The following is a 23,353-nucleotide window of genomic DNA, read 5'->3' as shown; positions in this document are numbered from 1 at the left end:
TGCCACATTAGTTTAAATCCTCCCCGACAGCAGTAGCAAACACCCCCCCAAGGACATTGGTTCCATTCCAGTCCAGGTGCAGACCAGGTGCAGAATTCCAGAGATTCACCACTCTCTGTGTGAAAAATGTTTTCCTCATCTCGGTCCTAAAAGATTTCCTCCTTATCCTTAAACTGCGACCCCTTGTTCTGGTTCTTGTTACCATATGAGAATTGATAGCCCATTTATGTCATAGTGTATCCTAATTCCTCTCTTGTGCATATTTCATTGATAAGGCTCACTTCAAACTGGGATGTGTGTATTCTTGAGAATATTATTGAGGATGCTGTTGTGTAATTATGATAGAATTTGGATCCGCAGGGTTCCCATCAGCCCATAAAAAAAACTGCCTTGATCTGTAATAATTTTAATATTTTACCTGCAAATAGATTCAGCGGATGGTCATTTCTGGAGGGAACTTCAAACCTGACACACTCAAGCCAAAGGAGGTGGTCAGTTTGTTGCTGGATGACGAGGAGTTGGAGAAGAAATGTAAGAACAGTCCCGCTGGTTCAAATAATGTCTCTTTTTTTCCTTCCCAGTTGGGTGTGTCTCCTCTCCAGGTGGCCCTGCTGTTTGTTATCATTATGTCCCAGGTTTACTCGCCGCCTTCTTGTATTCCATCCACATAACCATTCCGGTTTAAGCCTTGGAAATTAGTACGTGTAGAAAGGAACAGCAAACGCTGGTTTAAACTGAAGATGGACACAAAGTGCTGGAATAACTCAGTGGGTCAGGCAGCATCTCTGGAGAAAAAGGATGGGTGAGGCTTCGGGTGGTCTGAAGAAGGGTCCCCATCTGAAACCTCACCCATCCTTTTTCTCCAGAGATGCTACCTGACCCACTGAGTTACTCCAGCACTTTGTGTCTATCTTGGAAATTAGTACTTGTAGGTTGTTTGATTATAGGCCGCAAATCTAAGTAGAGAGGTATGCTTATGCTATCTCACATTCAGGCAATAATACATAGATTCACTTGCACCTCCTCCAATCGGTGGTTGGGATGTGGCTTCCTTGATAATAGCAAGAGCAAGCATGGACTGGACAACCACTTTGTCAAGCGCCTGTACTCTGTTCACAATGCATACCTTCACCTCCCAGTTGCATGCCATTTCAATTCTCTTTCCCATTCCCGCTCCAATCAGCCTGTACCTTCTCCACTGCCATAGTACTGCTAAACACAAACTAGATATTCCACCTGGTGCGAACATTGAGTTTTCCAGTATTGGGTTGCCCGTACTCCTCGTGTTCCTTTCTTTCTCCTTCTGATCAAACCAGATTCTATCACCACGCACCAACCGCCCGCCTCACCAAATTGAGCACTGCCCTCTGTGTAAAAACCTACCCCTCAGATCACCACGTTTTTCACCTTAAATGCGTGCCTTCTAATTCTGGACTTCCCTGCCCTGGAAAAAAACCTATCCATACCCCTCCCTATTTCATAACGTTCTATTAGCCTTCTGTGTTCCAGCCTCCTTAAACGTGAAGTCTCCTGGTTATGTTCTGTTCCTGAGAACTGTTTGTAACCTGAACTGTTCATAAGTAAAATGACCAAAGGCAGTGTATGGAGAGGAGCACAGAAACAGTTCTGACGGGAGAGTGAGCAGGAACCGGAATAGCAGGTTAAAAAGTTACTTTTTTTAGCAACTAAACCGGTTCGCTTCTTAATAAACAGACAACACAAACTGTTTGGTAGACCAGTTCAAAACTTTACTTATTATCGGCCGATGGAAGGGAGGAAGAACTCTAGTCAAGTGACCAACATAGACACTTCACTGTCCCCAGTCCACTTCCCTGAACAACAGAATTATATAGTGTTTTTTGTCACCTTAGCACATTCCACAGACATTAGTCATGGTCAGAGGTACAGGAAAATAAAGGTTTCTACAGAATGCATCACATCAATGCAATTTTGTCACGGTACAAGATATATTAAAAGCATTGGCCATTTGGTATTGCCCCTTGAATCTAGTTTCCTCTCTGTCACTTCCTCTCTCATAAACGTCAGACACTTGGTGCAAGGCATTTTACATCAAAGAGATCAATCTAGCTTCTTCTCTGCTTCCTCTCTCATCACTTGGGAGACAAATGTTATAGTATTCATTATCTCACACACCGCAACCCGAGGCAAGCCTAATTTGAGACTAAATATAAGCTGTAAGCTAGCCCAGGAACCAATTTAATATCTTCTTATATTTTTAACTTAATTCGGCCTTATCACAGGCATCACTAACTATTAGTTAGATTTTCGAGACAACATTTGGATAAATCCCATCTGCGCTGTGCTTTGTTGCCACATCCATCCCATGGTGTGGTTTCCAGAACTGTATATGTGACTAAATGTAATCTAGCCAATGTTTTGTACAGATGCAACACGATGACCTCAAAACAATCAGGTTGATTTAAAACCCGTCTACTTTAGAAGATGACATTTTAATCCTTGCCCCATCTGCTGACATGGTCCTCCCAATCTGCAGCAATGTGATTGATACTTGTGGCCTTTGAAGTAGCACAGCCAGTTACTTTAATTGGATTATTAGCACTATGTTGAAACAAAACAGATTAAACGAGAATCGCCTCCAACCATCAGAGTAGGGTGGCCAAATGTGAAATGGAAAAGTCACTCACTTGGCAATTGCTGATGCTGGAATTTTCAGCAAAACTCAAAGCACTGGAGTAACTCAGCGGATCATGGCAACATCAGTGGAGGGAATAGATAGGCGATGTTTCAGCTCGGGACCCTTATTCAGACTAATTGTAGTGGAGGGGAGAAAACTGGAAAAGAGGTGGGGGGCGAGACAAAGCCTGACAAGTGATAGGTGGATACAAGAGGTGTTTTTTTGGCAGATGGGTGGAGTAAGTAACAAAGGCAATAAAAGAACGACAAATAAAGAGAGAGGAGTGAAATGTAAATCCAGGGGGAGGGATATAGGTGGAAGGGAGGGGAGGGATACTGGGAGATATGAATGTGCACCAGGATAGGGCATGGGGAAGTGTGTGGGAAGGAACTGCAGATGCTGGTTTAAACCAAAGATCGACACAAAAATGCTGGAGTAACTCAGCGGGATATGCAGCGTCTCTGGAGAGCAGGAATGGGTGACATTCGGGTTGAGAGCCTTCTTCAGTCTGAAAGTCACGGGAAAGGGAAACGAGCTTGTTATTCCAGCATTTTGTGTCTATCTTTGGGCATGGGGAAGGTGACTGTTGCTTAAAATTGGCCGATTCAATGTTCATGGTTGGGTTGTAAGCAACCCACGTGGAATATGAGGTGTTGTTTGTCCAGTTTGCGTGTGGCCTCACACTGACAATGGAGGAGGCCCACGATAAAAAGGTTGTTGTGGCAAGAAGAATTACAATGGTTAGTTAAATGGTTAGTTAATTAAAATGGAGTTTAGGAGGGTGAGAGGGGATCTCATTGAAACATATAAGATTGTTAAGGGCTTGGACCCGCTAGAGGCAGGAAACATGTTCCCGATGTTGGGGGAGTCTAGAACCAGTGGCCACAGTTTAAGAATCGGGAGTAAGCCATTTAGAACGGAGACGAGGAAACACTTTTTCTCACAGAGAGTGGCGAGTGTGGAATTCTCTGCCTCAGAGGGCGGTGGAGGCCGGTTCTCTGGATGCTTTCAAGAGAGAGCTAGATAGGGCTCTTAAAAATAGCGGAGTCAGGGGATATAGGGAGAAGGCAGGAACGGGGTACTGATTGGGGATGATCAGCCATGATCACATTGAATGGCGGTGCTGTCTCGAAGGGCCAAATGGCCTACTCCTGCACCTATTGTCTATTGTCTATTAGTAACCACCTCCAGTTTAAATTCCATTTGGAATATTTTGGAGGACCAAGAATCCAACATGCCTTGGCAGATCGAGTACAAGTGATTGGCAAAATTGTTGCCAACGAGGAGACATTGCTTGCATGTGGACCTCTGTCTCACCTGGAAAGCCCTGCTGGGGTCCCTGGATGGATGTGAGAGGAGATTTGGGAACAAATATTATATCTGCAGTTGTGGGGCAAAGGAATGAGTGAGCCAAGTAATTGCGGAGGGAGTGGAAAGGTCTGGGAAGAGAAGATGTGACTGGTGGTAGAGTCACACTGTCGGTGACGGAAATGCTGGAGAATGATAAGTTGAATGTGGAGACTGGTGGGATAAAAGTTGAGGACTTGGGGAACACTATCCTTGTTCTGTCCTGACCATGACCTCAAACAGAGGAGTGGTTCAGCATGTCCATGCCACCCCCATTGCACCAGGAGCATGATTGCAATTACATTACACAAAAGCACCTCTTTGTACTGGGAACTGCTCAAATATTCGCTCTTCATGACCCATTTACAAATGTGAAAAGCTTTTTCACGGCAGTAATGTGATCAGATGTCGGGAAAAGGCTCCAAATATCGAATGATCCCAGTATTCGGAACAACTGGTCACCCTATCCCACAACCTTTCTTAAGATGTACTGGGTTGAGTGGGTGGGGGTTGTATATGGAAGGAACTGCCACAGGAAGTAGTTGAGACGTATACTATAACAGCATTTAAAAGACACTTGAACAGGTACATGGATTGGGGATATGGGCCAAACCTGGGCAAATAGGACTGACTTCCGACTTAGATGAGGCATCTTGGTAGGCGAGAACGAGTTGGGCCGAAGGGCCTCTTTCCGTGCTGTATGACTATGCCTATATTTGTTTTCTGCGCAAGTAAGCTGCATCATGCTCCAAACAGATTATGTTCTCACACATAGAATGTAAAATGCCCTAGTATCGTCTGGGTTAAAACCAGTAGGTGGTGAACAACAAAAAAATAAATGTGAAGAACAAAAGGGGATTTGTGTGAATGGGAGTCTGCTAGTTGGCATGGGCTCAGTGGGTGAAGGGCCTATTTCCATGCTGCATCACTCAATAAAATGTACTGCTTTGGGTCACACTGACTAAGGTTGGGTTTGCTGGGGATCGTATTGGGTTGGTTGGTGAATTGATTTTTTTTCTGTTTATCTTTCTGGGAAGTGCGTCTACGGCAAGAAGAAAAGCGGATACAAGAAGAATCAAATAAAGTTAAAGATCGAAAACGGAAACGAGAAAAATATGCAGAAAAGGTGAAATAAATTTCCTAGCTTTTGTCATTTTACTGTTTAAGATTTTCTTAATCGTGTAGTTTTTATTAGTGGTGGTGAGAACATAGAACCGCACAGGAAGCACAATGTATGTGCTGAACATGATGCCAACTTAAACTGATCACGTCTTTCAGATTCAGATTCAATTTAATTGTCATTGTCAGTGTACAGTACAGAGACAACGAAATGCATTTAGCATCTCCCTGGAAGAGCGACATAGCAAATGATTTGAATAAATAATAATAAGTGTCCGGGGGGGGGGGGGGGGGGGGGTGGTGATTGGCAGTCATCGAGGTACGTTGTTGAGTAGAGTGACAGCCGCCGGGAAGAAGCTGTTCCTCGACCTGCTGGTTCGGCAACGGAGAGACCTGTAGCGCCTCCCGGATGGTAGGAGGGTAAACAGTCCATGGTTGGGGTGAGAGCAGTCCTTGGTGATGCTGAGCGCCCTCCGCAGACAGCGCTTGCTTTGCCTATACATGATCAATATCCCTCTATTCCCTGCACTTCCAGGTGGCTATCTAAAAGCCTCTTGAACATCACCATCATACCTGCCTCCATCCAGGCCGCCACTGATCTCAGTGTAAAAAGACAACTTGCCCCACACGTCTCCATTTAACTTTCCCCCTGTCACGTAGCTATGCCCTCTAATGTTGGACATTTTCACCCTCGGAGAGAAAGGTTCTTACTATCTACACTGTCTGTGCATCTCATAAATGCATATGCTTCTGTTATCTCCACAACCTTTGACATTCCAGAGGGCTCTCTGAAGCCTCAGCGGGACAGGCAGCATCTCTGGAGAGAAGGAACGGGTGACATTTCGGGTCGACTCCCTTCTTCAATCACCCATTCCTTCTCTCCGGAGGTGCTGCCTGTCCCGCTGAGTTACTACAGCTTTTTGTGTCTATCTTCGGCAAGAAACTGATGACTGGTATACCAGAGTTTTAAGGATGGTCTGAATAAAGTCACTGGTTGCCGTGTTCCAAAATTCCAGACTGGTTCCCACAGGTTCCAAGGTAGCAAATGTTATCCCACTTTTTAAGAAAGGAAAGGGAGAAAACTGGGAACTGCAGATCTGTAAGAAGGTTCGGATCTTTTATTTAGGAAATGGTAATGGGGTAGCATTCAAATAAGGAATTACGAGAGGAAAACCGTGTTTGAGAAGGAAATGTGAGTGAAATAAGAGCTGGTTTAAGGCAGCGTGTTCCATGCCACTCGGTGAGGTCGTGGGTGGGAGCTCACTCTGTTACGAATTCTCACATCCTAGAATTTCTCAGCGTCCAAAAGTCTACGTCACCCTCAGTTTGGATTTATGCTGACTGAGTATCACTTTCCTCTGGGACTGGCGATTCCAAAGGATGCCTGGGAATTTATGTGCACTGAGACTTTCCATACCACTGGCTTCAAATTGCTAGTGCGCTTGCTCTATGTGCAACTGAAGCAGATCCGAAGGCTGGAATAAACTGAGTTATCCACAGACCTGCAAACTTAAATTCCCAATATGTCTCTCATCTTCTCAGTCCTAAATGGCCAACCTTTAGCCTGAGAGAGATTGATTAAGGCCTTTTAGTTTAGTTTTGTTTGGAGATACAGCGCGGAAACAGGCTCTTTGGCCCACCGTGGTCCGGGCCGACCAGCGATCCCCGCACATTAACACCGCCCTACACCCACTAGGGACAATTTTTACATTTACCAAGCCAATTAACGACTCCGTCTTTGGAGTGTGGGATGAAACCGAAGATCTTGGTGAAAACCCACGCAGGTCACGGGGAGAACGTACAAAATCCGTACAGACGCAACCCGTAGTCAGGATCGAACCTGGGCGCTGCATTAGCAACTCTACCGACGTGCCACCGTGCCTTATACAGCCTTTCACTACTGAGCCACTTGTGCAAGGAATGGTGTATTTTTGTCTTCCCTGTAGAGGCTCTCCAGAAGGCTGACTGACGATACAGAGTGCAGTGCATTGGATCGAGCTAATGGGATCAACTTTAGCAGTTCAGGATTTGAGCACCAGGTGGAGCCCTGACCCGAGATGAGGAATATTCAAAGTATTGGAGCATGGTTTAAGTTCCAACTTCCATTCAGCCTGTACCAATGTCAAGGAGTTACAACATAGAACACTACAGCACAACAACAGGTCCTTCCATCCCACACTGTCCGTGCCGACCATGATGCCAACTTAAACTTACCATTCCCTACACATGACCTATATCCCACCGGAAACGACAGGAAATTGGAGGAGCAGCACCTCGTATTTCGCTTGGGCAGTCGGCACCCTAGCGGCATAAACATTGAATTCTCCAATTTCCGGTTGCTCTTGCTCTATCCTCCCCTTCTCAGCACTCCCTCAGCCCTCGAGCTCCTCCTCTTCCTTTTTCCTTTCTTCTCCCCCACCCTCCATCAGTCTGAAGAAGGGTTTCGGCCCGAAAACGTTGCCTATTTCCTTCGCTCCATAGATGCTGCCGCACCCGCTGAGTTTCTCCAGCACTTTTGTCTACCTTTTCCAGCATCTGCAGTTCCTTCTTAAAAACCTATATCCCTCCATTCAGGTGCCTATCTTAAAGCCTCTTAAATGCAACTGACACATCTGCCACCATCACCATTCCTGGCAGCGAGTTAAGGCACTCGCTACTCTCTGGGTGTACAAAAAAATTATCCTGCACATCTCCTATACATTTTGTCTCTCTCGCCTTAAAGCTATGCCCTTTAGTCCTTGGCACATCCACCCTGGATAAAAAAAAATTCTAACTGCCTCTCATAATTTTATATACTTCTATCACGGAATCTCCTCAACCTCTAACGTTCCAGAGAAAACATTCTAAATTCTTGCAACATCTCCTTATAGGTAATATCCTCTAATACCGGCAGTATTCTGGTCAATCTCTTCCGTACCCTCTTCAAGCCAACTCTTGTAATGGGGCAACGAGAACTGCACACAACACTCCAATTGCAGCCTAACCATAGTTCTATAATGCTGCAACATGACTTCTTGATTCATATCTTCAATGGAGTGCAATCATACCATATGCTACCTTTACCACTGTGTCTACCGTGTTGCCTCTGTCAGGGAGTTATGGACAGAGCCCAAAATCTCTTGGTACATCAATGCTGCCAAGGGTCTTGCCGTTAAATGCACATTTTCCCCTTGCATTCGACCTTCCTAAGTACCATACCTCTCACTTGCTCTGGTAAAACTGCACCTGTCATTTCTCTGTTACCTTCCGCAGCTGATCTATATCCTGCTGTATATTTTGACAGCCGTACTCATGGTCTGCAACTCTACCATATTTGGTGTCGTTTGAAAACCCACTCGTCTATATATATGTCCAAGTCCTTAATACAAGACCACCACCGATTTTCCAGCACCCTTGGTTCCAGAGCCTTTCTGAATTACCCATTTTGCCGGTCCAACAGAAGTTGCGGGCTCCGAGAGGAGTCAAAGGGTCCACCTGGATTAACACCATGGCATGGGGGGGGCCGAGATATTGGCCTACAAAGCTGGCCTCAGAAGGCAATGGATCTGCTGGCTGAGGCTGGGCCGAAACTCCAGCCGCAGGGGGAAAATTCGACCCACCGATCACCGCAGAAGTCCTGATGAGGTCGAGATCGACCGCCTCACCGGGCCAATGTGCCGGATTAAAGGTGGTGCTGGACCTCCAGTTGCGGGAAAATCAGTGGTAGACCTAGATGTATATCTGTATAACAGAATCCCCAGCACACATCCTCATGGAATTCCAACGGTCGTAAATCACCTGGCAGATTATCACCCTTACACCACCACACGCTATCTTCTACAAGTAAGACAGTTCTTAATCCAAACAACCATGTCACTGGATCCCATGCATCTTAATCCTCTAGATTAGTCTACCATGAGGGGCTTTATCAAATGCCTCAATAGCTTTCACTGGTCGACCCTCTGTAATCGCTTTTGCCACCTCCTCATTTACCTCATATTTTGTACTTCTCCTCTTAATCTCTTCATGTGCTAATCCCATCCTCGAACTTCTGCAGGCACACTTCCAATTATATGCATGAACCCACATTAGATTTCAATCTAGAATTCCCATCCTGGCCCAGCACACCACTACAAGTTTTGTAGCAAACATGCAGCCACTGTACAGAATGGTGTGTGATTTGCTTTTGCTTTAGTCCCAGGCACTTGCGTGCCTTTGTTCATCTAATCAACATCCTAGTGACATAAGTCAGCTGCTGCCAAGATGGTGAATGAGATGTGGTGAGTGTGCACTGACTTATTTCCTTCAGCCTGGGAAGTGGAAATTGTTTCTCATATTGCCATGAGAAACTCACGATCTTGATCAGTTGGCCAGTGACATGGATTATATATTTCCCTCGACCTCAGTGTGATGTTGAGGGAGTACAGCATCCTGAATTGATGCCATTTGGATGGGAAATGAGATTAAAGCACCAAATGTTGCCCACATGCTTGCTCAGGACCCTCTGACTCTGGGAATGTTGCCTCCGGACCACTCACATTTAAACGTAATGTGAGTGGTCCGGAAAGCAAATGCACCAGAAATGATCTGTTGCATGTGAAGCACTTGAGAATACTGAGCCAGAATCAGGAACGGTATTAATGCTAGATCAATCTTGTTTCATGGCACATCTTTAAATTTGTGGGAAGATTGGTGCTTTTGGTGAAATAATTAACAATTTATTTGAAAATTGGAAACTTCAAATAGCCTGTCTTCAAAATGATGATACAGTCTTCCAACAAGCATCAGTTTCTCTGTTCGTCCCTTATCTCAGTTTGTCCTTGGTGAGGTTCAGCTCCTCTGTATCCACAGTGGCTGATTATCAAACTCTGCCCATTACCTCTCAGCCTTCTGTCTTTCTCTGCTTGAAATATCTGACATCCCTTAAACACTGCAGTGAGCAAGAGCTCATGAACTCTTCCTATTGCAACAAAGATGAGCACATTTCTGCAATACCTGGCAACGTGCAGTTTGGTCTTTCGATAATACAGGTCATTGAATCTTTTCACTGCTGAGACTGTCACGAGATCCCTGCCATAATTAATTAGTCTGTAACATTCCCCTTGAACAGTTGGTTCCATCTTAACCTGATTTTTTACAACCATTCCTCCCTCCTGCGTGGCATCATCAAACATATTCCACATCTCTTTCTGCCAGTGCCACTCGGGCTTCTTTCTGGGGCAGTGGTGTCAATCCTGATCCTGGTATGTAGCCTTTGCAGCTGCATGTGCAGTAATGATGTCTGTAATCTCCTGGCAATGATTTATTCATCAGTGCCACTGATCAGATTGCCAAAATTAATAAAACTGAGTGTCGCATCCATCCCAGCTCGCTGCAGCAAGTTCATTTCATGGTTACACGTTGAAGGAACAAAACACTTCACAGATCTATTACTCACCCCATGTTCCCACTCTTATTGCCCCTAATATGTGTACACATGCAGACACTTATCGTTAAAGGAACTAAACGTATAAAGATAAGTTGCACAATACGCAAACACCCACATTTACAATAATTACTGTCATGTCATTTGCGTGCGCACACTGGCAGTCACATAAGTCATTGGATATTCCTTGGAATATAGGAATGAGGTGAATTGTTGATCCAGGAATATGCTTAAATCCCACCATGGTAGCTAGGAGACAGTCATTACTAATCGTGGTTAAAGCCCATCTATTCACCACTATCTTTCTGGGAAGGAAACCTGCCATTCCTTCTACTCTAGTCCCACAAGAGTGGGGATAGATATTCTCACATGTCATTCAGTCCAAGGAATTGCCAATGAATGCTGACCTTGCCTTCTTCTCCTTGCGTATGGCGTGCACAGCCTAAAGTTGTAGGACAACTTGTTCTATTTGATCTTATTTGATTGTGCACACCAGGTTGATTGCATTCGTCGAAACAGGGCGGACCACGTGAAGGTTGCAATCTCCCACCCCACTGACCTTGCCAAAGGGACCTGAACCCTTTGTGATTTCATTCTTATCTTGTAATGAATGCCGATGGGGTATCGGTAGTTCAGGATTGCAAGTACTAAGTGTCAACGTAAAGATCAGGTCAGATGCTATGCAAGTGACTCACAGATTACAGCCTCCCTTTGTGGTCCTGTCAAATGCACCGAAGGGTATAGAGAGTACAGGTGCTCCCAAAATAGTTTATTGTTTTCCCATCCCGGGAAAGTGGTATTTGGAGAAGCTCCCAGATGATGTCTGCCTGCCAACATTTTTAACAGAAATCCTCATTTATGGTTAATAATAGAAATGCTTTACTTTCTATAATTTCATTTTGCAGCACAGTGTGGTATTATAACACAGCACAGCTCAGAAATGGGCCATTCAGCTCATAATCCAGTCTAAACTAATCCTATCTGTCGGTGCCAGGTCCAAGGTTCTATAATGTGGCAACCAGAACTGGACATACTACTTCTAGTGTAGACGTACTACAGTTTGAAGAAGGCTCTCGACCTGAGATGCTGCCTGTCCCGCTGAGTTACTCCAGCACTTTGTGTCTACCTTTGATTTAAACCCACTTTGTGTCTACCTTTGATTTAAACCAGCATCTGCAGTTCCTTCCTACACTTACTAAAGTTTTATAGGTCGGTAACATGATTTCCACACATATCTCTGACCAGAGGGCAAGCTTGCCAAATGCCACCTCTACCAACCTATGTTGCCACTTTAAGGGAACTAATGGCCCTGTTCCACTTTCCCGAGTTACTCACGAACTCTCCCGAGTCTCTCCCTTGATTCGAACTCGGGGAATGTTGGGGAATGTTGTGTAATGTCGGTAGCGAGCTCGTAGGAGTCCGTAGATATTTCGGAGCGGCTCGTAATGCCGGAGGAACTCGGGGCATCAGGTAAGTCGGGACGCTTTTTTCAACATGTTTAAAAATGTCCACGAGTAAAAAAAATAGCTCCAAGTACCTACGAATGTCTGTTACCGTAATTCTCTGAGTTCAAATCAAGGGGAAAACTCGGGAGAGTTCGTGAGTAACTCGGGAAAGTGAGACAGGGCCTTAAGTCTTGCACACAAAAGATCTCTCTGTACTTCAGTGCTCAAGGAAGCTGCCATTCACTGCATTCTTTCCCCTTGCGTTTGACCTCCCAAAGTAGAACATGGAACAATGCAGCACAGAAACGGGCCATTCAGCTCATATTCATGAATGCAGTCAAACTAATGTAATGTGCCAGTGCAAGCTCCATATCCCTTATTCCCTGTTGATTCAGGTGTCTTAGCTGAATGCTTCTTAAATGTTCAACCACCCACCATTAGCAATACCTCACACTTGTCTGAATGAAATTCCCTCTCCCTTTTCCCCCTCAAATTTAGAACTGATCAACATCCTGCCGTATTCTTTAGCAACCTTCTCGCTGTCTGTAATTCTGCCAAATTTAATATATAACCTGCAGATTTGCTAATCAGACCACCTTTGACATCATTTAGATATTATACCACCAAGAGGTGCCGGCACTGAACCTTGTGGAACACCATTGGTCTCAGATCTCCAGTCAGAAAAACACCTCTCAACCATTACCTAATGATCAAACCAAGTCCATGTAGAAAATATCCTCCTCAATCATTTTTGTCATCTCCTCAATTAAGCTTGTGAGACGTGACCTCCTGTGCATAAAGCCGCTTCTGCCTAATAAATTCATGCCTTTCCAAATATGACCAAAATCCTGTCCCGGAGAATATTTTCCAATAATTTCTCTACCATTGACGTGAAGTTCACCGGCCTATAATTTCCTGAATTGTCCCTATTTCCTTTCTTAAACAAAAGAACAACATTGGCTATTCTCCAGTTTTCTAAGGCTTTGCCTGCAGTTAAAGAGGATCCTGTGATCTTTGTAATGTTTCTGCCTTGCCATCCACATTAACCTGGGATAGGTACCATAACACTGCTGTCAGAAGGTAATTGCAACAAGGGGGTGAGGGCAGATTCACCATTTGTAGTTCCAATTACAAAATGTGATACAGAGATACAAGAAACTGCAGATGCTGGAATCTTAAGTACCATCAAATCTTAAGTACCATCAAGTGTTGGAAAAACTCAGCACGTCAGGTAGCATCAATGAAGGGAATGGGCATTCCCAGCTGCCTGACGCACTGTGTTTTCCCTCAACACTTTATATTAAGAATCAGGGGTAGGACATTTAGGACTGAGATGAGGAAAAACTTTTTCACCCGAAGAGTTGTGAATCTGTGGAATACTCTGCCACAGAAGGCAGTGGAGGCCAATTCGCATTTTCAAAAGAGAGTGAGATTTAGATCTCGGGGCTAAAGGAATCAAGGGATATGGGGAAAAAGCAGGAACGGGGTACATTGTAGATAATCAGCCATGGCTCGAAGGGGCAAATGGCCTACTCCTGCACCTATTTTCTATGTTGCTCAAGATTCTGCAGTTTCTTGTGTCCTATTAGTCTAAAGAAGGGACCTTACCAGAAACATCATCTGTCAATTCCTCCACAGATGCTGCCTGACCTACTGACATCCTCCAGCACCTTATGTTTTACTCGTAAGTGTACTCTGCTGCTGTAATAACTGGGTGTGTCTGGTCAATGCAATTTTTGATGTATTCTGTTTGTTTTCAGCAGAAGAAGAAGGAGGATAATGAAAATGCAATAAAGAGGAGGAAAGACGGCTGGAATCTGTTAACGCCCTCATTAGCATCTGCTGATAACTCCAACATGTCCTCAGGAAACATGTCTGCAGACGGAGAAGAGTCTTTCATTAGTGTGGACTCCGCTATGCCCAGCCCGTACAGTGAGGTAATGATGCTCCTACAATCAAGCCTTCCAATTAGGGTCGCCAACTTTCTCTCTCCCAAATAAGGGACAAAGGGTCAAAATACGGGACAAATTCCCGACGGCAATTCGTTGACCGACTTGACCGTGTCTGGGTGAATGATGAGTTGTCCCGGGTGCTGGACTGTACACAAAGCCCAGCCGGCGGGCCAGCTGAGGAGTTTTGGCCCGGGCCGCGCGACGTTGCGCGCAAATTCCGGCGCCCCGTCCAACCCGTGAAGCAATAATCGGCCGTGAGAAGGAGGGGCGGTGGTGTCGGCGGTAAGCGAAGGCCCAAAGATCGGACAGCTGGCCGGCTGCCGACGAACGGGGCCACGGGCGAGGCGCTGCGCTGCTGCTGCACTCCATGGGCTGCACTACGTCGGGACGGGTGTGGGGGGCCGGACACGCCGCTCCGACCCGACAGTCCCCTCGACCCGAGTAGCAGCAGTCAAATGCAGGACAAGGGCGGTCCCGTACGGGACAAACCAATATACAGGATGCCCCGACTAATACAGGACAGATGGCAACCCTACTTCCAATGCTGGAGCAAGCCTCCACCACAACAATATCAACCTTTAATATGTCTAAATTTGTTTCCAGGTCCCTCCCAGGCACATTATGAAACAGAATTTAAATTTGATAAAGAACTTGTTTAAATGAGAGAAGACAAATAGAGAGATTGCTACGTAAAGGACCATAGTAGAGCAGGTAAATTCTGGGTTGATCAAGAGGCCAGATTTGAACTGGGGAAGGAACAACTAAAGGGGGGATGCAACGTGACATAGGGATTTCAACATAACATCAATTATTCATATCGATCCCCACATCAACTGACTCTGGAACTCTTCTCATTGGAAAGGCTTGACATTGGCCTTCTTCAGGAGTATTGAGTTTAGAAGTTAGGAGGTCATGTTAGTTATATAGGACATTGGTGAGGCCACGTTTGCAGTATTGTGTTCTGTTCTGGTCACCATGTTATAGGAAAGATGTTGGTGTCACGCAGCAAGTGGGTACCGACCCTTCGGCCCAACTTGCCTGTGCCGACCAACATGTCCCATCTATCTCCGTTTGGCCCATACTCCTCTAAACCTATTCTAGCCACGTACCAGTCTAAATGTTTCTTGAACGTTGCGATACTACCTGCCTCAACAACCTTCTCTGGTAGCTAGTTCCATGCACCCACCACCCAAGTTGACAAGCAGGAGAGGGCACAGAGAAGATTTACGAGCATGTTGCCAGGATTCGAGGGCCTGAGCTATTGGGAGAGGCTGAACAGGCTAGGACTTTATTCTCTGGAGCGCAGGAGAATGAGGGGTGATCTCACAGAGGTGTACAAAATCTAGATGACATCGGTTTAAGGTGAGGGGGCAAAGATTTAATAGGAATCTGAGGGGTAACCTTTTTACACAAAGCGTGGTGGGTGTATGGAACGAGCTGCCGGAGGAGGTCGTTGAAGCAGGAAACTTGCAACATTTTTTGAAACATTTAGACAGGTTTATGTGTTGGATAGGTTTAGAGGGATGTGGGCCAAGTGCTGGCGGGTGGGACTAGTGTAGATGTGACATTTTGGACGGTGTAGGCAAGCTGGGCCGAAGGGCCTGTTTTCATGCTGTATGATTCCATGACTCTACTGAAAACCTCTGTAATCAAACAATCCTGGATTAGAAATTAGAAAGAGTGTTTACTGAGTAAAGAAGTAAAATTAATGAGGCAAAGACAGTAAAGACAGAGGGAATAGAAACATAGAAATTAGGTGCAGGAGGAGGCCATTCGGCCTTTTGAGCCAGCACCGCCATTCATTGCGATAATGGCTGATCGTCCCCAATCAATAACCCGTGCCTACCTACCTTCTCCCCATATCCCTTGATTCCACTAGCCCCTAGAGCTCTATCTAACTCTCTCTTAAATCCATCCAGTGATTTGGCCTCCACTGCCCTCTGTGGCAGGGAATTCCACAAATTCACAAGTCTCTGGGTGAAAAAGTTTTTTCTCACCTCAGTCTTAAATGGTCTCCCCTTTATTCTAAGACTGTGGCCCCTGGTTCTGGACTCGCCCAACATTGGGAACATTTATCCTGCATCCAGCTTGTCCAGCCCTTTTATAATTTTATATGTTTCTATACGATATTCCCTTCATCCTTCTAAACTCCAGTGAATACAAGCCTAGTCTTTTCAATCTTTCCTCATATGACAGTCCCGCCATCCCAGGGATCAATCTCGTGAACCTATGCTGCACTGCCTCAATCACAAGGATGTCCTTCTTCAAATTCCTCAAGTATAGAAAGAGAATTCATTGCTTCAGATGTTCATAACTGAGATCAAGTCCGTCATCTCTGCCCTGGCCTCACTATCATATTTGCCACCATTTTCATTTGGTTTTCACTGAAGAGGAAGCTGGGGACTTCTTCAAGCAAGTCACCTGACCATGGAGTGTGGAATTAGCAACCTGTAATATATTATCCATTGCCTCTGGCTTAAGTGGAATTATTTCACCTGATGTCTGCTTTCTTATATTGGAACATTCCCCCATCAAGCTGGTGTGTGGTTGTAGTTTGAGAATAAGACCAGGTTCATGGGATAATTTATTTTTTGACCCATCTATAAAGAGCCCCTGCAACATGGAGCTTAGATCTACAATGCCATTTCTTGATGTTGTTCCTCTTCTATTAATGCTTACAAATTCCTCAAAGTAGACGCCTCTATTTCTATACTGTTGCCACAGTATGTAAGTTTGCCGCTCAGTGTCAATGATGCTGTGGAGGAACTCTAAGGAGCAAGGACACGGATTGTCAGTAGCATGTGGTGTAACCTGCAGTCTCTGTGTTCCCATAGATATCCATGAGCAGTGAGCAGCACACGGGATCCATTGCACCTGATGAAAGCAGCAGCGACCTTGTGATCGTGGATGACCCAACATCAGCCTCGCAGTCTCGAGCGACCAACTCTCCCGTGTCTGTTGCCGGCTCAACTTCGGACCACATGAACGGTATGGCATTGAGACATCTCTTAACTGTGTCCGGTAACCGATCCTTCTACCAAATGTGTGGCCCAAAATGTAGCCAGGTGCAGTGAGCTGGTCATTTTGAAACCTTGAACTAAACTCTGGTGGTGTTGCGTGACTTTGAGTCACCCAGGGCAGCGATTGTCACCCTTACTGTTTAATTGTGCAGTTTCCTGTTTATTTCTTTGTACCACTCGAGCCTGTGGTTATAAATAGGATTAGCAGCTGGGGATTAATGGGAGGCCGGAGAACAATTCAGCTGTGATATCAGTCCAAAGTGTCAATTTGTAATCTTCCCCTCAGCACTTGGTGAATTGTTTTCTCATATCCTGCTGGCCATTCTATACAAATGTCAGTGTATTTGTGTGTAGTGGCAAAGAAAGATTGGGTGAGAGGGGCGGGCACTAACTTTGAATAATAGAGGATGGCATAATGTGGGAAAGGCAAAAGTCTTTTCCACCATCTATTGGGGACTGAAGTTGGCTTCTGGCTCTGCACGGTATTCAGCTCCTCAGCTCGGCACCACGGTGGAATCCTGGACTGAATTGGATATTGCAGTTGGTGATGCATTGATGTGTTTACTTTGCAGGTGTTTTGCAAGACAAGTCTGGTTCCAGCATGGGGGCTTCAGGCAGGGGCAGGGGACGCCCAAAAGGATCGGGGCACACTTCAAAGAGTTCAGGGAAGAATCGAGCAAGGAAGTCCACTGCTGGTAGTGCTGCGGCGATGGCAGGAGCCAGGGCAGGGGCAGCAGCAGCCTCAGCTGCTGCATATGCAGCATTCGGGTACAGTGTGTCCAAAGGTAAGAGCCAAATGCTGAATAGGACCAATGTACATGTCAACTTTGGCTCAGTGGGAACAAACTCTCCCTTTAATAACCCCACGTCATCTGCCTTGATCAATCATCTGTAATGGCTTGTTACAGAGTGGGTTTGGTCACTGTGGCTCAGAATGATGAAACAACTGCATGTCTGAGGTACTCCCTGAGGGGTATATCTGTGTTAACTTAATGGGATGGTATTCACCCCCCCCCCCCCATTAAATTAGTTTCAGGAGCTGGCACTATTACTTGGTGTGTGCAGTTCTCTTGTCATGTCCAATTTAATCTTGAAGAACTGTGGACACTGAGCCTTACAATACAAAGACAATTGTCTTCCCTATTTTCTAAAGTCAAGAACACTCCAAATTAATGAATGGATGTTGTATACATGGATTTTAGTGGCTTTTGAATAGGCCTCTCATCCAGAAGATTAAGATGTCTGATCCAGAAGATTAAGATGGAAGAAATTCACCATGACTCGGTCATATGGTTTGTTCATAGAAGACAGAAGGTTGCAGTGGAATGTGCGTTTTCTGGCAGGATGTCCGAGACCAGTGGACCATAAGATACAGAAGCTGAATTAGGTCATTTGGCCCATCTGGTCTACTCTGCCAATCAATCATGGCTGATCTATTTTTTGCCCTTCAACCCCACTCCTCTGGCTTCTCCCTGGGACCTTTCACACCCTTAAGGGCCTGTCCCACTTTCACGACCTAATTCACAACCTTTTTTACTCGTGGACATTTTTCATTGGGCTAGATAAACGCCCCGACCTACTTGATGTCACGAGTACCTACGACTAGCATCACGACCTCCTACGACCTCATGACGACCATGCTGCGAGTACGAGTCAAGGGCAAACTCGGCAGAGGTCGTGAAAGTGGGACAGGCCCTTTACTAACCAAGAACCTATCAATCTCCACTTTAGAAATACCCAATGGCTTGGCCTTTACAGCTGTCTGTGGAATGAATTCTACAGATTCCTCACCCTCTGGCTAAATAAATTGCTCCTCATCTCCATTGTAAGTTCCACAGGGATCTGTGCTGGAACCTCTTCTGTTTGTGATACATATATACATGACCTGGACATAATTGTAGCCTGGTGAATACGTTTGGTAACGACACCAACATTAGAGGAGTTGCAGACAGTGTGGAAGGCTGGCATAAAATGCAGCATGTTATAGATCAGCTGCAGAAATGGGCAGAGGGAGTTTAATGCGTACACATGCAAGATGTTGCACTTTGGGAGATTGAATCTAAGGAGCAATGATACACTTAATGGAAAAACGCTGAATACTCGCGTGCAGAGGGCTCTTGAAGTTCAAGTTTATAGCTCGCTGAAGGTGGCAGCACAAGTAGATATGGTGGTAAAGGAGGCGTATGGTATACTTGCCTTCATTGCCGTGGATATTAAATATAAGGAAGTGATGAGGCAACTCTGGCTTACTCCACATTTGGAGTATTGTGTGTACTCCTGGTCGCCCTATTACGGGCGAGATGTGGAGTCTTTGGAGAGGGTGCAGAGGAGGTTTACCAGAATGCTGCAGGATCGGAGGGTTTCAGCGACATGGAGAGATGGATAGACTTGGATTGTTTTCTCTGGAATGACAGAGGTTTAGGGTAGACTTGATAGAAGTGTATAAAATTATGAAAGGCATGGATGGGGTGGACAGTCAAAAGCATTTTCCTATGGTGGAAATGTCCAACACTAGAGGGCATAGCTATAATTATAGATTAAGAAATACATTTATTGTGGGTGGCACAATGGAGCGATGGTAGAGTTGCTGCCTTATAGCGCCAGAGTCCTGGGTTGGATCAAGATTCAAGGGAGTTCATTGTCATGTGTTGCAGATAGGACGATGACATTCTTGCTTTGCATCAGCACAACAGAATTATAGAAGGCATGAATACAGAACAGATCAGTGTGTCCATATACCATTATACAAATATGGGGAAGAAGCTGTTTCTGAACCTGGACGTTGCAGTCTTCAGGCTCCTGTACCTTCTACCTGAAGGTAGCGGGGAGATGAGTGTGTGGCCAGGATGGTGTGGGTACTTGATGATACTGCCAGCCTTTTTGAGGCAGCGACTGCGATAGATCTCCTCGATGGTAGGGAGGTCAGAGCCGATGATGGACTGGGCAGTGTTTACAACCTTTTGTAGTCTTTTCCGCTCCTGGGCGCTCAGATTGTTGAACCAAGCCACGATGCAACTGGTCAGCATGCTCTCTATTGTGCACCTGTAGAAGTTAGTGAGAGTCCTCCTTGACAAACCGACTCTCCGTAATCTTCTCAGGAAGTAGAGGCGGAAGTAGACCCATGACAATGGGTGCTGTCTGCATGTTCTGTGTTTGTATGTTCTCCCTGAAGTCATGTGGGTTTTCTCCAGGTGCTCCCATATTCGAAAGATATGCAGGTTTGTAGGTTAATTGCCTTCTGTAAATTGTCCCTAGTGTGTACAATAGAAGCAGTGTACGGTTAGTCATTGTATTTCTAAACAGGCGATGATCAAGGAAATGTAGAATGGTTCATTGTTGGCTGAGGGGAAGGTGACAACGAGGCACACAATCAGTAAAATTAATCAGGAGGACAGTGAAACTCGTCGGAGAACTAGGGTGGGGGAGGAACGGAGAGAGAGGGTAAGTAAAGGGCATGTCCCACTTACGTGTCCTTGGCTCGCAAATTACGCGACCTCGTGGTCGCTTGAGTCGTATGGGCACCGTATGGCCGCGCGGGGCCGGTCCCACTTAGAAACGCGGAGGGGTATGGAGTTGTGCGGGGCCGGTCCCGACATCGCGCCGCGCTCCGAAATTCTTGCAGTGAACTAAATCTTCGCGCGCCAACGGCCTGTCGCGGAACTGACGGCCAAAGTGGGACAGGCCCAAGACCCTGGCGCGACGCAACGTCTCACCTTCAACAGCACCTTCTCTCCAGAGATGCTGCCTGTCCCGCTGAGTTACTCCAGCTTTGTGTCCATCTTCAAATGACGTCACGCGCTCCAGACGGCTGTGCGTACGCATGGAATCGCGCACAACCTTCGCTGGACCGTCTCGGCTCAACGTGACCACGAGGTCGCGTAATTTGTGTGCCAAGGGCACGTAAGTGGGACAGACCCTTGAGGGTTACTTGAAGTTAGAGAAATCAAAACAGATGGTTAATTGCCTGTTGACCATGTGTAAAGATGGCAGACTGAATCAATGTAACTTATCTTCATACTTTAAAATGGTTTTCATTAAGTATCACCTTTCATGAAGGTGAGATTGCATGCACTGGTGTGTTATTAATGTCAGAGTGAAAATCAAGCACGTGCTATTTTAGCTGGTGCACCTGTAACAACCAACAGTAATTCAAACTGGGAGACTGCCTGTGGGAGATCTTCCATTTTCTGAAGTCTTTGACCGCAAGTTAATTTTAAGGTCATGACACAATATTTTCAGCTTATTCTGCCAGTAAAGGTTCTGTGTCAAATTAGCTAGGCTACTGTAATGTTACAAAATATTTACAGATCATAAGAAAATTCAGAGCAAAAGATCTGTTTTAATGTTTCTACTTTCACCTTTCATTCAGCCCCATCAGTAGTTGTTTCTAGCCCTTTCTTCGCCATAATTAATGGCACTCTGGAGGGGGAGCTGTATCACTAGGGTCTGAAGAAGGGTTTTGGCCCGAAATGTTGCCTATTTCCTTCGCTCCATAGATGCTGCTGCACCCGCTGAGTTTCTCCAGCATTTTGATTTTCCAGCATCTGCAGTTCCTTCTTAAACACGGAGCTGTATCACTAACCTGACTTGTTCCCATCCTGGGAGTGTTTAATAGCAAAGTATAAAGGAAGCTTTACTGTATTGTACTTGGTCTCGGGTGCCACAATTGTGCAGCCGTAGAGGTGCTGCCTTGTCGCACCAGAGACCCGTGCTCGATCCTGACCACAGTTGCTTTCTGTATGGAGTTTGTACTTTCTCCCTGTGACCATGTGGTTTTCTCTGGTTGGTTTGGTTTTCTTCCACTCTCCAAAGACCTACAGCTTTGTACGTTAATGAGCTTAGGTAAAATTCTAAATTGTCCCCAGTGTTTGTGTAAAGGGTGATCGCTGGTTGGTGGGCTGAAGGGCCTGTTCCCATGCTGTATCTCAAAAATCTAACAGTCTGGGAATGTTTCAGGGGACAGAATAAGCAGGAGAATCAGTCCAAGAATAAGTTATTTTGTACCTGCTCTGGGAGTGACTGAGGAGTATAGCACATTGTAAAATGGACAGGGCAAAGTGAGCATCATTCTGCACCCGTTTAATAGAGTGGAGATGGAGCTTTGTTATGGGGCCTGTCCCACTTTCACAACCTAATTCACGACCTCTGCCGAGTTTGCCCTTGACTCGTACTCGCAGCATGGTCGTCACGAGGTCGTAGCAGGCCGTGATGCTAGTCGTAGGTACTCGTGGCATCAAGTGGGTCGGGTCGTTTTTTCTAGCATGATGAAAAATGTCCACGAGTAAAAAAGGTCGTGAATGAGGTGAAAGTGGGGGATGGCTTGAGATTAAGGGTGAGATTTCTAGCATGGCCATCCCTCGTTTTGGTCAGTGAATTCTTGACAACACTGAAGATTTGTATTTTAATTCTGGTTGCTTTGAACTGTGCTGACTGACATAGTCATCTTGATATTTGAGGGCAGAGCACTAAGGCAAATTCCTTGTATATGAATACTTGGCCAATAAACTTACTTACTTACTTACTGTTCCCGTGTTCTCTCTTGGCTCCCCAGGCGTGGCGTGTGGTGGCCCCGGACAGTCGCCTCTCTCCCGGCCAGCAAGCAGCAACACGTTCGCATTGATGAGCACCTCTCCCATGGGCTCCCCCCACAGCCTGTCCAACAGCGTCCCAGGAACTCCGCAAACTCCGACCGACACGAGCACGCCTTCGCCATCCCCCGGCAAGAAGTGCAGCAGGAGTCTGGTTCCGCCTCCGGCAGCCGGGGGCCGGTAACCTCAAGCAGCAGGCTGTGGGAGGGGAGGGGTGGGGGTGGGTGGGGAGGCGAAGAGGGCTTGATTGTATGGAGTGGGAGGGGGAGTGGGGTGTCAATAACTTTCACATGTAAGGGTTTAAAGTTTAAGAAGCCTAATAAGCAAAATCATGGAAAAGCCTTTTCCTCTGAATGATGTGTACATAATGTTTACCACGAGAGCACAGAATCTTTGTTTGTTTTTTTTTTGAATGTGCTATTTTTTTATAGATGAACTTGTAAATATGTACAAAAAAAGGAAAAAAAATCAAACAGAAACTGCTATCTTTTACTAACCCGACAGATGCTGGTGAGAATCCAGTTGAGTGATGAATAGTAATTTTATGGAGAGATTGTATGCGTGTGAATTTTTACTAGTGTCCAGTGCTGAAAGGTAAACATTCTGAGGTCCATGTGTTTAATTTGCAAAGGCGCTCGCCAGTGCCCCTTGAGAACTGAAGCATCATTTGCCTTGTGCCCTCCTCCATGCCTCCTCCTTTCCACTTGTTGCAACAGCTACGAGTGTCATCTGCTTAGTGGTGCTGTTATCCCCTCCAGCAGCTGGGAGTGGATGCCGAATGTATGCCACAGAGCGTTGGCAAGCAATGTGCATTGAGGTCTG

General features: G+C 45.8%; 1 protein-coding gene across 4 annotated transcripts in view; it reads left to right on the top strand.

Moving 5' to 3' along the window:
• Window positions 1-22,747, top strand: part of ino80 (INO80 complex ATPase subunit) — a 170,710-nt gene extending 147,963 nt beyond the window's left edge. For 2 of the 4 annotated variants that reach the window (XM_055641071.1, XM_055641069.1), the window contains exons 31-36: window positions 429-531; window positions 5,041-5,129; window positions 13,735-13,908; window positions 16,758-16,911; window positions 17,516-17,728; window positions 22,495-22,747. In XM_055641071.1, the coding sequence (XP_055497046.1) occupies window positions 429-531; window positions 5,041-5,129; window positions 13,735-13,908; window positions 16,758-16,911; window positions 17,516-17,728; window positions 22,495-22,715 (954 nt within the window). In that variant the 3' untranslated portion in view covers window positions 22,716-22,747. Of the gene's footprint in view, window positions 1-428; window positions 532-5,040; window positions 5,130-13,731; window positions 13,909-16,757; window positions 16,912-17,515; window positions 17,729-22,494 lie in introns of all 4 variants that reach the window. The other 2 variants (XM_055641070.1, XM_055641068.1) reach the window with 1 other exon arrangement.
• Window positions 22,748-23,353: the final 606 nt, after the last annotated feature.

Source organism: Leucoraja erinacea, chromosome 9 (assembly GCF_028641065.1).
Source record: "Leucoraja erinacea ecotype New England chromosome 9, Leri_hhj_1, whole genome shotgun sequence".
In the NCBI taxonomy this organism is placed as follows: domain Eukaryota; kingdom Metazoa; phylum Chordata; class Chondrichthyes; order Rajiformes; family Rajidae; genus Leucoraja; species Leucoraja erinaceus.
Note: the sequence above shows the minus strand (reverse complement) of the source record. Positions and strands in the feature narration are given on the sequence as shown.